At 38.8% G+C, this 15,881-nt stretch overlaps 1 protein-coding gene across 12 annotated transcripts in view; it reads left to right on the top strand.

Annotated features, from left to right (window-relative positions):
• LOC148842059 (lysine-ketoglutarate reductase/saccharopine dehydrogenase bifunctional enzyme) overlaps positions 1-15,434 on the top strand; it is a 179,571-nt gene extending 164,137 nt beyond the window's left edge. For 5 of the 12 annotated variants that reach the window (XR_016103343.1, XR_016103340.1, XR_016103342.1 and 2 more), the window contains exons 23-26: positions 5,631-5,792; positions 5,884-5,953; positions 11,401-11,521; positions 15,030-15,434. Coding sequence is in view for 5 of the 12 variants with exons in the window: in XM_088958165.1 (XP_088814291.1) it covers positions 5,631-5,792; positions 5,884-5,953; positions 15,030-15,082 (285 nt within the window). In the remaining 7 variants the exon portion in view is untranslated. Of the gene's footprint in view, positions 1-1,871; positions 2,045-2,130; positions 2,156-5,630; positions 5,793-5,883; positions 5,954-11,400; positions 11,522-15,029 lie in introns of those variants that run through there. The other 7 variants (XR_016103344.1, XM_088958165.1, XM_088958162.1 and 4 more) reach the window with 3 other exon arrangements.
• The last annotated feature ends 447 nt before the right edge of the window (positions 15,435-15,881 follow it).

Raw genomic sequence — 15,881 nt, 5'->3', positions numbered from 1 at the left:
CCATAGTTTATCTTTCTCATCCACCCTTTTCTAAGAATCGTCCTTCTTAAAGGAACTTCCACTACTTGTGTTTGCACCTCTCCTGAATGCTAATGGGAGATCTTTACTTCCCAATACCTGAACCCTAATAAATTCATACACAGGATTCAGCCCCAAAAGAAAGGTAAAAACTTGCTGTTGAGAAACCAGACTTGTAGGCCTCAGCATCCACATTACATTTCCAATCCATATTTTGATAGTGATCCAATTCCTTCTAGATGGAAGTCAAATCCAAATAGTATGTGGAGAACTCCTCTCCCCCCTACTCACAGGTTGAAGTAGCTTGCAAGTGATAAATCTTTGCATGTCATCTCTCTGAATATGTAGATTAGCTTTCTCCCAAATCTTATCAGCAATTTCTGCCCGCATGAATGTCTTCCTCACTTGTGGCAGCATAGATAGTAAAAACCATGACATCACCATGTTGTTTTCTTGATCCCACTCATCATGGTCTGCACTCCTTAACTTTCTGGGTGGAGGCAACCATTACAGTTGTGTAACAATTCTTGAAAATTCATCTCCATTTCAGGCTCTTTTTCATCAATCATCCAACTTATCCATTCTTCATGTTTTCAGTTGTGTATGCTTTGTTTATCTTCCCCCTCATGAACGCAGAAAGCTAACTTCTTAATCAGCTATGTATACATTCATCGGTTATAGCCTGGAATGTAAGGGATTCCTTTGTTATGATCCCAAAGTCCGTTGTCTTCGCATATCTCGTAATGTCATTTTTCTTAAAAATATTTCTTTCTTTGAGCATGTTGTTAAGTTACCTACACCATCCTTCTTTGTTTTGCATCAATTTGGCTCTTCAAATGATCTTCCTTCTCTTGGTCCTCAACAATTGCAAATTTATTACAGGAAGCGTCTAGTTCCTTCCACGCCTATGCTCTCTCCATCTTCAGCACCAGAGCTTGTGCATTCCCCTCCCACTACTTCCACTGTAATTTCTCCTCCTTCTGGTAACTCACTCCTTCATGTTTCCTTATGTTGCTCCACTTGTATTTCTCGTCCTAACAGCTATGGTTTCTCCCCCAACCATAGCTCTGTATCTACTATTTTGTCCTCTATAGACATTCTAAAGTCTTATCACCAAGTCATGGTTGTGAAGGATTGGAAAGAATGCTATGGAGGCATAAATTTAAGCCTTAATGGAAAATGACACTTGGGACCATGTCTCTCCTCTTCTAGATGTATCTATCATTGGTAGTAGATGGGTTTATTCAGTGAAACTCAAATCTGATGGTACTTAGATAGATAAAGCTTGTCTAGTTGCACAAGGGTACAAACAAGAGTATGGCACTGACTACGATGAAACTTTTGCTCCTATGGCCAAAGATAATTATAGTTCATCTTCTTTTGGCCATCATTTCTATTATATAGTGGATTGTGCATAAAATGGATGTTAAAAATGCTTTTCTTCATGGACTCTTAAAGGAGACTAATATATGAAGCCTCCCCTGGGTATTGTGATGATTCCTCTTTGGTATGCAAACTAAAGAAATCTATTTATGGGCTCAAATAAGCTCCCCGGGCTTGGTTGAACATTTCTGCTCAATTGTTTTGGAATCCAGTTTTCAACAGAGTTCTTCTAATTATTCTATTTTCACCCTCAAGAGGGCCCAAGTATTGACTCTTCTTTTGGTATATGTGGATGATATCCTAATCATTGTGGATGATGTGGGTGGGATTCATAAATTGAAGGTCCTTCTCAGTAACAGCTTCAAAATGAAAGATCTTGGGCTAGTCACTTATTTTTTGGGTCTAGAAATTAAAATCTCCTCTCAAGGGTATTTGTCAACCAACAAAAGTACGTTTCTGATCTTGTGCAGATGATCCATCTTACAGACTCTATGCAGGTTGACACTCCTTTGGAACTCAACTTGAAGTTAAGCAAGGATGTTGGTGAGTTGCTCCTTGATGCCACTCTATATCGGCAGCTTGTTGGCAGCCTCATCTACCTAACTATGACTAGAGTGGATATCTCTCTTATGCTGTTCAACCAGTAAGTCAGTTTGTTTCTACTCCTCGACATTCTCACTTTTCCGTCATGGTTTGTTTTTTCATCCTCATCTAATTCTCTGCTTACAGCCTATGCTGATGTTGATTAGGCTACCTACCTTGACACACGCCACTCTACTACCGAGTGGTGTATTTTCCTTGGTGATTCTCTAATCTCCTGGAAATGCAAGAAACAATAAAAAACTATGTCCAAGTCGTCCACAGAAGCAAAGTATCACACAATGTCCTCTGTATGCAATGAAATTGTGTGGTTCAAAGCTCTCCTCCATGATATAGGCATTGGTCATTCATCCTCCATTTCTCTTTTTGTTGACAACATGAGTGCCATCAAGATTGCATCCAATTCTGTCTTCCATGAATGTATTAAACATATTGAAGTGGGTTGCCATTTTATAAGAGATCTCCTGATTGGTAGCCATATTTCTCTTCCCCATGTTTCTTCTCGCCTGCAACTCGTAGATCTATTCACCAAATCTATGTTTCGGGCCAAGCATATGTTTCTTATTGACAATTGATGCTTGTTCCCATAAAAGAGGAAAATGTGGAGATGCTCACGGGCAGCATTGTTATGGACAGTATGGGAAGAAAGGAATGCCAGAATCTTCCAAGAAAAAAGAAGAAGCAGTCAAACCTTAAAGGACTGCATTTTGTCCAGATCTTTACATTGGTTAAAGACTCTAGAATTATTTAACCATTTTACTTTTGCTGATTGTTGGAAGGATTGGAAGTTGGTAGCAAACTGCTCCTCCTACAAGGGAAGGGCAGTGACTAGCTGGGTCCCCCCTCCTCTTGGTTCTTTGAAGCTGAATTTTGATGGGAGTAGCCAGGGTAACCCGGGTCCCTCTGGGATGGGAGGTGTACCGAGGAATGAGGCTGGAGAGGTTGTCTTAATCTACTCTGGCCCTTTAGGAGTTGGGAACTCTATCCGGGCAGAACTGCTAGCTGCAATACAAGGAATACTTCTTGCAAAAGAAGAGGTCGTGGAGCAGCTTCTGATTGAAGGAGACTCTAAGACAGTGGTGGACTGGTTAAATAATCCGGAGGATGTCACTTGGGGCTACAAAAATGAGTTAAAGAAATTCAAATGGCTGACAAGAAATATGTCTATAACAGTACAATGGGTTGGGAGATCAGCTAATGCTTTTGCTGATGTCTTGGAAAAACAAGGGATAAATAGGGAAACATTGTTCTGGGCACAATTGTAACTATTGTTTTAATTTCAATATTCATGTTTTCTCTGTTGTAGTTTGTGTATTTGCTGTTTGGAGAGGCTGCTCCTCGCGCCTCTAAGGGGATCTTCTTGTATCTATTCATTATTTTAATGGAATTGATGTTATTTATCCAAAAAAAAATGATGCTTGTTCCCCAGAATCAATTTGAGGGGAAGTGTAGAGAAGGGGTAATTTTGTCTTTGTACTATATTGTATAATATTAGTGTAGTATGTATACTAGACATCTTCGTATCTTATTGTATGTTACTTTCTTGTGTAAGGGCAGTCTTGTACTTTTACTTCTTTTAATATGAAGTTATGTTTTCTGGTTGGGTCGACTGTTGAGACCAACCGAACAGACTTGGAATTCTCTGTATTTTCTCTCACTTTCTAGGTTAACAACTTAACATTCCCTGGCAGACTTCTTGGTATCTCCTGTCACATCCTAATTTTCCCCTTCCTCCGGTGGTTATCATGGCAATTGAGCTGATTCCAAGTAATTAGTTCCATCAAACTTAACAATGGTGATCTGAAAGGAATGGTTTGACACACTTCCATCCACCATAACGCCTTCCCCATGTAATTTAGATTCATTACTAGCCATATCCATAATGAGCACAAGGCTGAAAAAGTCTATACAGCAACCTAAGACCAGTAACAGTCCTCTAAAACTCCTAGAGATCCCAATGAAAAACAGAATAATGGGCTTAATATCAAGAACTGATCTGTTTCCAGAGAAAACCCCTAAAACCAGCCCTAGAGATTTTACCAACCACTCCCTCCAAAAGTGTCTAGAAAACTTCTGCTAGCTGTTAATCTCGAGAAGGATGTAAAATCTACCCAGAAAAAACAAAGCAACACCTCCAATCAATGGTTAACCCCCAAACCTTGATCCGACCTGATTTCTCTGATTCTTCCTGGTCACCAGGAAATCTCCAAGACCTCACAACACCTTGGGCACCAACTGAACTCTCCAATAACTTCCAAGAATCAGGTGACAAGTACTATAAACTCCAGCCCTAGAAAATCCTCATGTAGCTGGCTTCATCAAGTCCACATGAGAACCCTGATCGATCTTAAGCCTGCTCTGATACCAACTTGGTTGAAATAGATGGTATCCAAACCAGGTTTTGATGAGAAATCAGCATGAAAAAGAAAAGAAATAGAGGATACAGACACAGAGAGAGCATAAGACAATAAAAAGAAGAGAACACAGAGAGAATGAGAGAAAAGGAGTGCAGAATCTTGTCGTCCTGCTGCCCCAATGATTGCTATTTGTATTAGATCAAATAAAAGAATATACAAAGGCAACAATACCCCCGCTGCCTATATAAAAGAAAGAAACAAAAAGCAATAATGAATAACAGCAATAAATAAATAAATGGGACCACAAACTTAATCCACTGTATCTCTACAAAATATTACTATTTCTTAGAGTTAAGATTAGCAGATGAAGGTTCATTGGTTTTGCATTATTATGTAAAGTACAAAGCCATGGTGCTTTAGGAGTATCACACTAGAAAATTTTTGCCTTCAACCCAACCCAATTCAATCTGAATTTTTTCAGGTTGGGTTCGGCTAACCTTGCCCAAGTTGTACTCCTAGTTTTGGACATGTCTCAATTTCAATAGGTTGGTTCTAGATCCAATTTCTGAGACAAGATAATGATTGGCCTAAGGACCAAACAATCTAATGATACATGCACATGTAAGTTTAATTGTGCAACATTCAAAAACATTTTCTGTAATATTTTTAAATCACTTGATTTAATTTTCAAGGGAAAATAATATAATGGCATCCAAAGTAATAAATTTCAATAGTTAGTGAATAAAGTTACATTTATGAGAGAGAAAGGAAGAAATTAGGTGGGACCATGTCTCGTGTTACACTTTTCTATATGAGAGAAAAGTTTTTGAAATCCCAACATTGCAGGGGAACTAAACTTCCAACCCCATGTGGGACTACATAAGCATGTCTGTCCACCTATTTGAAGGCAGATCATTTTTATGATACTTTTATTGTTGTTTTATATTGATAAAAATAAGATATGGTAGTAGTTCAGTTTTTATCAGGTCACACCTGATACACCCAACTAATAGGTGTGGGTTCTGGAGCCACTAGTCGTAAGTCATATTGAGCCTGGGTTAACACCAGGTCTTTTTAACCTTTTATCAGTTTGGAATTGAATCTGCATTTTAGACCTGACCTATTGATGGCTTACCAATTACATCGAAATTGATCTTAAAATGAACTTAAAAATAGATTATAAGCGAACCACCATGCACAATAAGAAATTTAATTGAAACAATGATAAATAATGCTTCTAACTGTACTGACTACTCAATGTTGCATGACCAGGACATGGTGCTTTTGCACCATGAAGTGGAGATTGATTTCCCAGATGGACGACCTACAGAGAATCACCGGGCCACTCTCTTGGAATTTGGAAGGATAAATAATGGGAGAATGGCCACTGCCATGGCTCTCACTGTTGGGATCCCAGCAGCCATAGGAGCTCTGGTATTTTACACATTAATTATTATAATATTTTTCCATAACATGACCTGAACCAATCATTTGGATCACCATTTTGTTATTTTGAATGTTTCAGCTCTTACTTGAAAACAAGATCATGACAAGAGGTGTTATAAGGCCTTTGGAACCAGAAGTCTATGTGCCAGGTAAGGGTGACTTGCTTAGTTTTAGTATTAAAGTTTTAATGTTTTTTTTTAACAAGGATCATATTTTTATTTCAATTGTTAACCGTATCGAAATTGTATTGATTATGAAGAAAATTCTGTACACAGTACATTATATTGCCCTTCCCTGAGATAGATTTGTTCAATTAGCCTCTTGTTTTGCCATGTAATCTGCAAAATTGTTTGCAGATCTTTGATCCGAAGAAAAGGTTTTCTTCATTTGCCTGGATCAATGCTGAATTTCCTTCATCTCATTTGTATAAGCCATGCTGATTGCCTGTGGCCACATAGCCAGCTCATTATTGTCCTTGAGTTACCTTCTATAATTAGGTTCCTGTAACCAGCTGCTTGCTTAGCTTAACAACTTGTAGTACTGCAAGCAATTCTGCTTTAATAGTCACCCACTGCAAGTATTACACCATTTTTTGGTAATAAATAAAGAAGAAATTCATTAATAATGGAAAAAGGTACATGAAGAGAGGTGATGGCTGATGAGAGATCACCCAACAGAAAAAATAAGAAAAGGAAAAAAGATATAAAGAAGACAGAAAATTTTGTGAATATTACACCATTGCTGTCGCTGAATTCTCCCCCAGTCCCCCTATACCCAAGATACCTAGGTTTCACAAACTGCATTGATCAAAATTTAATTTTATTCTTTTGAAGGGTGGAGGTGTCCATTCCATTAGGATTTTTTATCTAGGAGCTGATGTGTGAGCCACATTCTTCCATCCCCTTAAGATACCATCTGTGGAGAATGGTTCAAAAGCATTTAGACTTTTTATCCAATGTGCCCACCTTTATGGATATGTTCTGACTCACACTCTCCCTTGTTTGTAACCTGTCCTTGAATTTTTTTGCATTCGCCTCCTTTTTTTTATAGGAAACGGTAACTTTCATTAAGAAATTGAGGGATTAAAAGAAGATATTACAACTCAGCATTCCAAAGCTGAAATGCTGAACCCAGATTCATATTAGAAGAAAAACAGCCTTTTGAAAAGAAATGACTGTTTAAAAAGTTGCAGAAAATCAAAAGAAAGTAGCAGAAATCAGGTTTCAAGAAGAGAGAAGAAGAAGAAGAAGAAGGTGGCAGCAACTAGGGTTCAGAGAGAGAGATTTTCAAACATAACCTTCTCTCTTACACCCCTAATTCCACTTCATTAAGTTAAACTTTAATAATTTATAGAGAGGCCCCTAGTTGGGCAGAAAATTAAAAAAACATAACACAAGAAAGAATAAAGCCTAGATTAAGGCCCATTACAGCAAAGAACATAAAAAATAAAGAAGGATAAACAGCTTATGGGCCATTTGGCCCATCTTCTCTACACTCCCCCTCAAGCTGAGCATAGATGTCAATCATGCCAAACTTGCCAATATCATGGTGAAGTTTAACCTTAGGAATGTCCTTGGTGAGGACATCAGCTAACTGTCCTTCAGAAGTGATGAAAGGTAGACACACTTCTCTAGAAGCTACTTTTTCTCGAATGAAGTGTCTATCAACTTCAATATGTTTAGTTCTGCCATGTTGCACTGGATTGTGAGAAATGTTGATGGTAGCCTGATTATCACAGTATAACATCATTGGCTTATCATGCTTAATACCCAGTTCCTCCATCAAGGATCTAAGCCACAATAGTTCAGAAACTCCATTAGCCATGGCTTTGTATTCAGCTTCGGCTGAAGATCAGACAATAACTTATTGTTTCTTACTTCTCCAAGAAACAATATTACCTGCCACCAAGCTACAGTACCCAGAGGTAGATCTTCTATCATCAATGTTTCCGGCCCAATCAGCATCTGTGTAGGCTTCAAGTTTCATATGGCCATGCTTAGCAAATAGAATTCCCTTTCCAGGGGAACCCTTCAAATAACATAGAATCCGCTATGCTGTTGCCATGTGAGTATCCCTAGAAGCATGCATGAACTGACTGATGCAACTGACAGCATATGCAATGTCTGGCCAAGTCATGCATAGATAGAGAAGTTTTCCAAGTAGTCTCTGGAAGACTCCCTTATCTTTCAACAATATTCCATCTGAAGCAGGGAGTTTATGATTCATATCAATTGGGGTAGCAACTGGTCTAGCACCCATCTTCCCTATTTCAGAGAGCAAATCAAGTGCATACTTTCTTTGAGAGAAAAGTATACCATCCTTGGATCTAGCAACTTCTATTGCCAAGGAAGTATCTCAATTCCCCAAATCTCTGATCTCAAACTCTGTATGAAGGAAAGATTTGAGATCATTAATACTTGATACATCGTTATCAGTCACAACAATATCATCAACATGCACAATCAGGTAAATGGCCAAGGATCCTCTCCTCTTCACAGAGAGGGTATGATCAGATTGTGTCTATACATAGCCAAAGCTAACAAGGGCGGCCTTAAACCTTTCAAACCATGCTCTAGGGAACTGTTTAAGTCCATAAAGAGATTTCTTTAGCCTGCAGACCTTCCCTTCATATATGTTTCATACATCCCTGGAGAAAGAGACATATAGACCTCATGTAAATCTCCATTCAGAAATGCATTCTTTACATCCAGCTGACAAAGTGGCCAGTTTGAGTGTGCAGCCAGAGATAGCAGAACTCTCACAGAAGTCATCTTGGCAACAGGAGCAAAGGTCTCCAGATAATCAATCTCATATGTCTGTGTATAACCTTTTGCAACCAGCCTATCCTTGTACCTTTCAGTAGTGCCATCAACATGATATTTGATAGTAAAAACCCACTTACAACCTATTGGATGCTTCCCTTCAGGCAAATCAACCACTTCCCAAGTGTCATTCTTGTGCAGGGCATCAATTATTGTTCTCGTAGCATCCCTCCATTCTGAAATAGTTTGAGCTTCTGACACAGAATTGGGAATTGGGTCAGAAGCAACAAAAGAAAGGTAGGCAAAATATGAGGGAGAGAGCAAACTATAAGAAAGGTGTTTGGAAATGCAACGTGCAATACACTTCCTTTTTCCTTTCCTAATAGCAATAAGGATATCTAGGTCTGGGAAGGATGACTCCAAAGGGGTTGTATCAGTACCTGTTGTCTCTTCTATGACTGGAAGTGTAGGAGGCTCATGTGCTGTAGGGGAAGCAATCTGTTCATTTTTGGTTCTCTGCCGTTGGTACAACTTGGGATTAAAAAGAGGACGAAGAGGTAAAGAATGAGGGATAGGAACACTAGAATGAGAATGAAATAACTGATCCTCCCTTGACTCATTTGAAGGGGAAGAAAAAACAATTGTGACAAATTCTCTCCCTTTGGACAATGCCTCTCCTGAGAAGAATCATAAAAGGAAGAGAGCTCATCAAAGGTGACATCCATCCATTGAGACATACCAAGTGCCAGTCGTTGGATCAAAACAACAGTAACCCTTTTGTGTGGGGGAATAACCAAGGAAGATACACTTGTGGGCTTTTGGTTCAAATATATGTCTTTGGACACTTGGGATATGTACATAACAAGTGCAGCCAAAAACACGAAGAGGAGTAAGAAAAAGATCCTTGCCCGGATGAAGAAGACTAAAGGGAGACTTAAACCCCAAAACCCTGGATGGCATACGGTTGATTAGGTAGGTTGTAGTGAGAACAGCATCACCCCAAAATTTTGTAGGGACATGTGAGGCAAATAGAATACTTCTTGCAACTTCAACAATATGCCGATTTTCTTCCTTCAGCAACTCCATTCTGTTCTAGGGTCCTAACACAGGAGCTTTGGTGAATAACCCCCAAATCAGTGAGATAGCAGGTCAAGTTTTTCTCAAAATATTCTTTTGCATTGTTGGATCTAAAAATTTTAATTCTGGTATCAAACTGGGTTAGGACAAATTCATGGAATTGCCTCACAAGTCTGGGAACTTCATCACAGGACTTCATCAAAAATATCCAAGTGAACCAAGAAAAGCCATCAATGAACAAGATAAAATATTTGTAGCCACCCATAGAAGGTAAGTGATAAGGCCCCCACACATCAGAGTGCACAATATGAAAAGGAGAAGATCTTTTATTACTCAAAGGATAACTACTTCTACAATGTTTTGACAATTCACACAACTCACAATGAAGACTGGACAGACTAATTCCCTTAAACAATTTTGGGAATAAATGACTTAATGCAGAAAAAGAAAGATGACCCAAATGAAAATGACATAACATGACTCGACTGATGGACTCTGTAGATGTAGACCCAAAAGTAGTTTTTCCAGGTTGTTCATGGCTCTGTCCAGGAATGTCCAGCAGATATATTCCATTCGTCTCATGGCCACTCCCAATCACTTAGTTAGGCTACTTACTGATAACAAATTTGTATTTAGCTTGGGTACATGAAGAGCAGAAGGAAGTACCAAGGAATTTGTAGCCTTGATGGTTCCCTTGCCGGAGATAGGGGCAAGAGAGCCAACGGCTAGGGTGATTTTGTCACGGCCAAGAAGTAAATCATAAGAAACAAAGGGGAAAGGCTGGTCATATGATCAGAATCACCAGAATCAATAATCCAAGGGATCCTATGATTACCTTAAATAGTTGCATGATTAGCAGAAACCCGTATACCTGAATGAACAAATGTAGAAGAGGTTGAATTTCTTGGAGGGTTGGAAGAAGAGGCCACACCCTCTAGGTGATTGATTATCCTTCCAAATTTCTCATATTCTGCCTTCATAGCTGCTAACTGCTCACTAGTAGTCATCTCTTCAGTTTGGTATCTGTCACTATCTGGACCAGCAGCAATATTGGCACTCCCTGCCTTCATATTATCAGACTTCTTTTGAAACCGAAGAGGAAGAAGCTCGGGATGCAATTTCCAACACTCGTCTTTAGTGTTTTTTGGCTTCTTACAGTACTCACAAATAATTTCTTTCTTCCCTGAGCTACTTGGAGTCCCTACAACTCCCTTGGGTTTCACTCTCATATTAGCAAAGTGATCATTTAGACCAGCCCCTTGGACCTGGACAAGTCTCCTACTTTCTTCACTACTTTCCAAGGAATAGGCTTTAGACAGTGAAACACTATCTTTGGATAAAATATTTTGCTTTGTGATGTCATACTCTGGATTCAACCCTGTCAAAAACTCAAACACCCTGTTTCTCTCAACAAGTTTCCTGCAAGGTTTAAAATGTCGATGTTGATGGAAATGTCGCTTACCAAAATATAGGACATATGTCGGAAATGTCGGAAATGTCGAGAGGAAATATTGTAAAAATTAGAGACATTGTGGAAATATTATGAAATATGTGGAAATATGCAATGATACTTTGTAAAATGATAAAAGAAGCATTAATACATATTTCTAGATTATTATCTTATTCTCAACCATTATATAAAGCTAAGAAACTAAGACCAATAACAAATTAGTAAATGACGATTTACTGATTTATTATGCATTTTGATTTTTTTACAAGGTTATCTGATATTTTCTTTTCTTATTTTTAATTCCTAGGCTTTTTTGATGGTTCACTCTGCTTCGGGCTGACTTTCGAGTTGAAACTCGACTCCTCGGCTTAAGAGCTTTAATAGCTCCTCGTCGAAGGTTTCTGGCTTTTGAGTTTCTAGGTTTTGAGGTGAGGTTTGGAACCCTTGCGTTAGGTTTTCGAGTTTCCCTGTTCAAGAGAGCTTTAGATTTTCCTTATGTATTTATGGTCCAATTGACTAGATGATGTTTTTTATAACCTTCACTAGATCCCATAAAAATGAAGGGATGAGAGATCCATCATATGGATGGCCGAACCTTACAGGAAGGTTGGGCAAAATTTCCCTATTTTAGAAAACTGCATTTTCAATGATCAATCTTGAAATCAAACCGGACCAGATCTGAAACCAAAAAGGGAGTATAGGGGTATACCTCATACGGAGTAATAGTAAACCCCCAATGAAGGTGTTCACACCCAAGGAGAAGACCAAAGACTGCTTCCACCGAAGATGACACGGTGTGAGGTGAAGCAGAATCAGCAGGACGATTCTTCAGCAAGAACCGAATTCTTTAGCAAAGAATATGATGGAGGGCTGGTGAGCACAACTTCAGATTGCCTCTTCTAGCAAAAGTCAATATCAAGAACCATTCTTGATCACTCCCACTGGTGGAGATCGAACTGGGTAGGGCAGCAAGAGCAGGAAAGAACAAGAGCAGAAGACGGTCCGCCCTGCTCTCCTATTTATAGCCTTAAAGAGAAGTTCTCATAATCCCATTAGGAGTTTCCTAATCCAAATCTTATATTTGGATCTAGACTCTCTTTAAGAGATAAGGATAATCCCTTATCTTATATGCAGACAAAGATCTGCCTTCCTAATCAAATTAGGAGTTTCCTGATCCAAATCTTTATTTGGATCTGGACTCTTTGAGTGGATAGGGATAATCCCTTATCCTATCAGCTGATCCAAATCCCAGAACCGCCCCTTATTTAATAAATCTTATTAAGCCTGTTCGAATGGGCTTTAGGCCCATTAAGTCTATGTGCTCACTAGCCCTCTTAACCTACTGCCCAGTTGGCTATCCTTGTATGGCATGGGACCCAAACATTGATCTACACATCAGCCACATGGGTTCAGCCCAGCCTTTGTTACAAGGCCTGGCCGAATTCACTGTAGGAGACGGTGAACCCCTGAGTCCATCACCATGGGCTCTTAATGGGCCCAACATTTACACTAAATGGTCCTTGGGTCCAGCCACCTTATGAAAACCCAAGGACTGTGGGCAGATGCAAGATTAGCCCATCAAGTATTACCCTCAATGGTCTTACACTTAACCTCTCAGCCCATAATGATCAAACACTACTCGACAAGGGAGGACCTCTCCCTTGGCTACAAGGAACAGTGTTGCACTCTCTACTCACATGGATCTCGGGAATTAAAACCTTTTGCAAACATTTTGAAACCATAATATATATATATATATGTATATCTCTATATAAATATATTTTTCAAAACAAATTTCAACGATTCAAATCGACTGCCGGCAGTTTTGGTTTCCATCAAAAAGAGTGCACCCCCGATCATTCACTTTGTCCGACAAAGGGGTTGATCCTATCACTATGATCACCCACTTAGATGAATTCTCGGACTGTCCCAACATACTCAGGTTTTGACCCCCTCTAAGCATCTCACTAATTGGCATATCAAAGACAGCCCAATCCGACACCTAGTGTAGTATCATAATCGAGTCTAGGGGTCAGGTGTAACATTCCAGTTTTGCCCATCTATCTCCAAGGTCCAGGGCAATACTGGAATTTTGGTCCGGTTCAGGGTTTCAAGAAAACCCACACTGCATGTACCTCAGGTCTCACCCTGGTAGCTGAGACAAGCCACCCCAACCAACTTGGCGGCACATCAGTGTTAGCCTTGGCAAGATAAATCTCCCCAGATCTATCCAACGGCTGTGAAGATTCTAAACTAACACGAGTCTCATATTTGTCCAATTTAAGGGTATTACATAGAAACACATCATAATAACATGAATCAAATATATACTTAATTCATTTACATTAAATGTCATAATGTACATCATTCTGATACACTGACCAAGGTCGACCTATGTAAGGTGATTCTACCTCCCCAATGAAGCGTGGCTCCTCTTACACACAACTAAGTTTTTTTGAAAACCTGTTTGACACAAGGTTTTAAATCATTGTCATTCTATGGTTGCCTCCTAAGGGAAGATCAAGATACTTCAAAGGGACAGAAAAGTGTGAGATATAGAAAGAAAACCTAGGAGAAGAGAAAGAAAAGAGATTGAAAGAGAAAAGTCTTTGGACATTCAAACTCATGGGCAGTCTGTCCCACACAGCCTAAGAGTGTACCACATGAGTGATAATTTTTTTCAGAATCTATTAGGCCATCTTTGAATCCATAAGCCATTCACTGAATCAGATCAAACTATATATCTTATCAAAATTATAAGAGTGGGTTAATTCTAAGGTTGTCTTGTGCCACCTGAATAATCATTTTTGTCAGTCAACTAAGTCTTCTTTGAACTGGTAAGCCATTGACTGATGCTATGAAAATCATAATCATGTCCAAAATACATCATTGCTTCAGCCAGCATGCCCCAACCTTTCCCATGCCTACCCACAGGAAAGAAGAAAGTTTTCTTCTGTGTAAGAAATGCTGCAGGTGGTATCAGGAATCTGTCAGCAGAGACCAAGGATGCCAGAGTTCCAACCAGCCAACCCAGAACACAAGCAATGGAATCTCCATCAAGGAGGATGGAACCCATTCCTGTCTCCTGGATTTTGAGCACAGTAGATGTCAATGCATGAATTTCCTCACAAATGAAGTATTTAGCTTCCACAGACACCACTAGTACTAATCTTAAGGGGAGGCTGAAAAAACAATAATAATTCATAGTTGTACCTGGGATTTGATCCACATTAGCTAAGGTTTTGAATCTTACAGAAATGGATGTTAGATAAATGGAGTAAGGAAAGGTTAAGGGTTAAATATACTAAATAATGTTAATAGGAAAAGGAAAATAGAAACAGAATAATTCATGAAAAATACATTGGTGCAGGTGAATAAAAACCATAGTATATCCAACATGTCTCTCTTTGCAACAATGCAAGACCCTTGACTGATAATGTCATCCATTGAAACAAGATGTTCAACCTAGATGGCATACTTTAACCTCCTTGATGGAATGACAATATTTCCATAAAAAATCCAGATTCCACCTCCCAACCAATGATGGTGGTGGTACTCTGAAGTGCACCTCCACATCAGCTCATCCAAAATAATAGAAAGGCTGGATCAAATTGAACTATGAATCTTGTCATAAATCATAGCATTATTTCTGTTTTTAGAAATTTAAGAAAAAATTAAACATATTACCCTATTTTCAATCCTTACCTATCATATTAATTATTACCACCAGGTTTAACCATTTGTGGGTTGCTTAAAAAAGGTTTACCTTTTCTACATGATAAGTAATATGTATTAAATACGCATTTTATTTATTCCATTATCTTGCACATCTACTGTATGGTAATGTTATCTTGGTATATGGACTACTTGGTGTTTAGCTTCTTTCCATTCCATTGTGATTCACTGAATTGTAAATTACTTGTTTATGGTTCTCAGCACTGGATATACTAGAAGCTTATGGTTTCCGGTTGTTGGAGAAGATGGACTGAACTCAATCATGCTGAGTATCTCTATTGGCTTTTATATAGAAGCACGTAAAAGTCTCAGACTCGTGGCATTTGAAAAAAAGTTCCCTGTAGATCTGTTTGCATGGTTATGATTTATATTGTATTTCTAGTGGAAACTGAAAGTAAATCACAAAATCATGGCAAAGGGAGAATTGGTTGTAAAAGGGGATGAGTAAGGGAAAGACACGCACTGTGGTTGGTGCTTGATAAAGCCTTTATACTTAGATCGCTGGATTGACCGGTCTCATGGTCATGTATAATGTCTACTGGTATTTTTCTTCTTTTTTTTTGGTCCAAAATACACAATAATTTGATTAGGAGATGGATTAATCCAGATCATCTGTGTTTGGCCTGGAAGGAATTTTTCCTTCAAATCCAACCAAACACCATCACATCAAAAAATTAGTTAGATGCAACCCACTAGCAACTGATTTTAATTGTAACTCTAAAAAGTCAATATAACATACAAAATCCATGATGTTCTTATGCATCAAACATTCGCATACTGTAAGCTTAAACCAACCTTAGAATTCATAAGTTCGACCATATCCAAAACAAAAGCACCAAAAATCACAAGTTATCCAAAAAGAAAGTGAAGGAAAAAGAAAGGAAGAAAGTTCCACCAAGTCACTAATCAGGAAGCACTTTGGTCATTATGTAGACCTGCCTAACATCAGGTGGTAGGCTAAATAAGTACTCCACCTCTCCCATATTACGAGTTAATTTCCTATCCACCCTCATCCTGTCCTGTAAGCTTAAACCAGGGATTTTTTTCAACCTT

The sequence above is a fragment of the Nelumbo lutea genome, chromosome 8 (genome assembly GCF_056320005.1).
Source record: "Nelumbo lutea isolate HS-2025 chromosome 8, American lotus-T2T, whole genome shotgun sequence".
Taxonomy (NCBI): domain Eukaryota; kingdom Viridiplantae; phylum Streptophyta; class Magnoliopsida; order Proteales; family Nelumbonaceae; genus Nelumbo; species Nelumbo lutea.
This window is presented reverse-complemented; position numbering and strand designations above follow the sequence as displayed.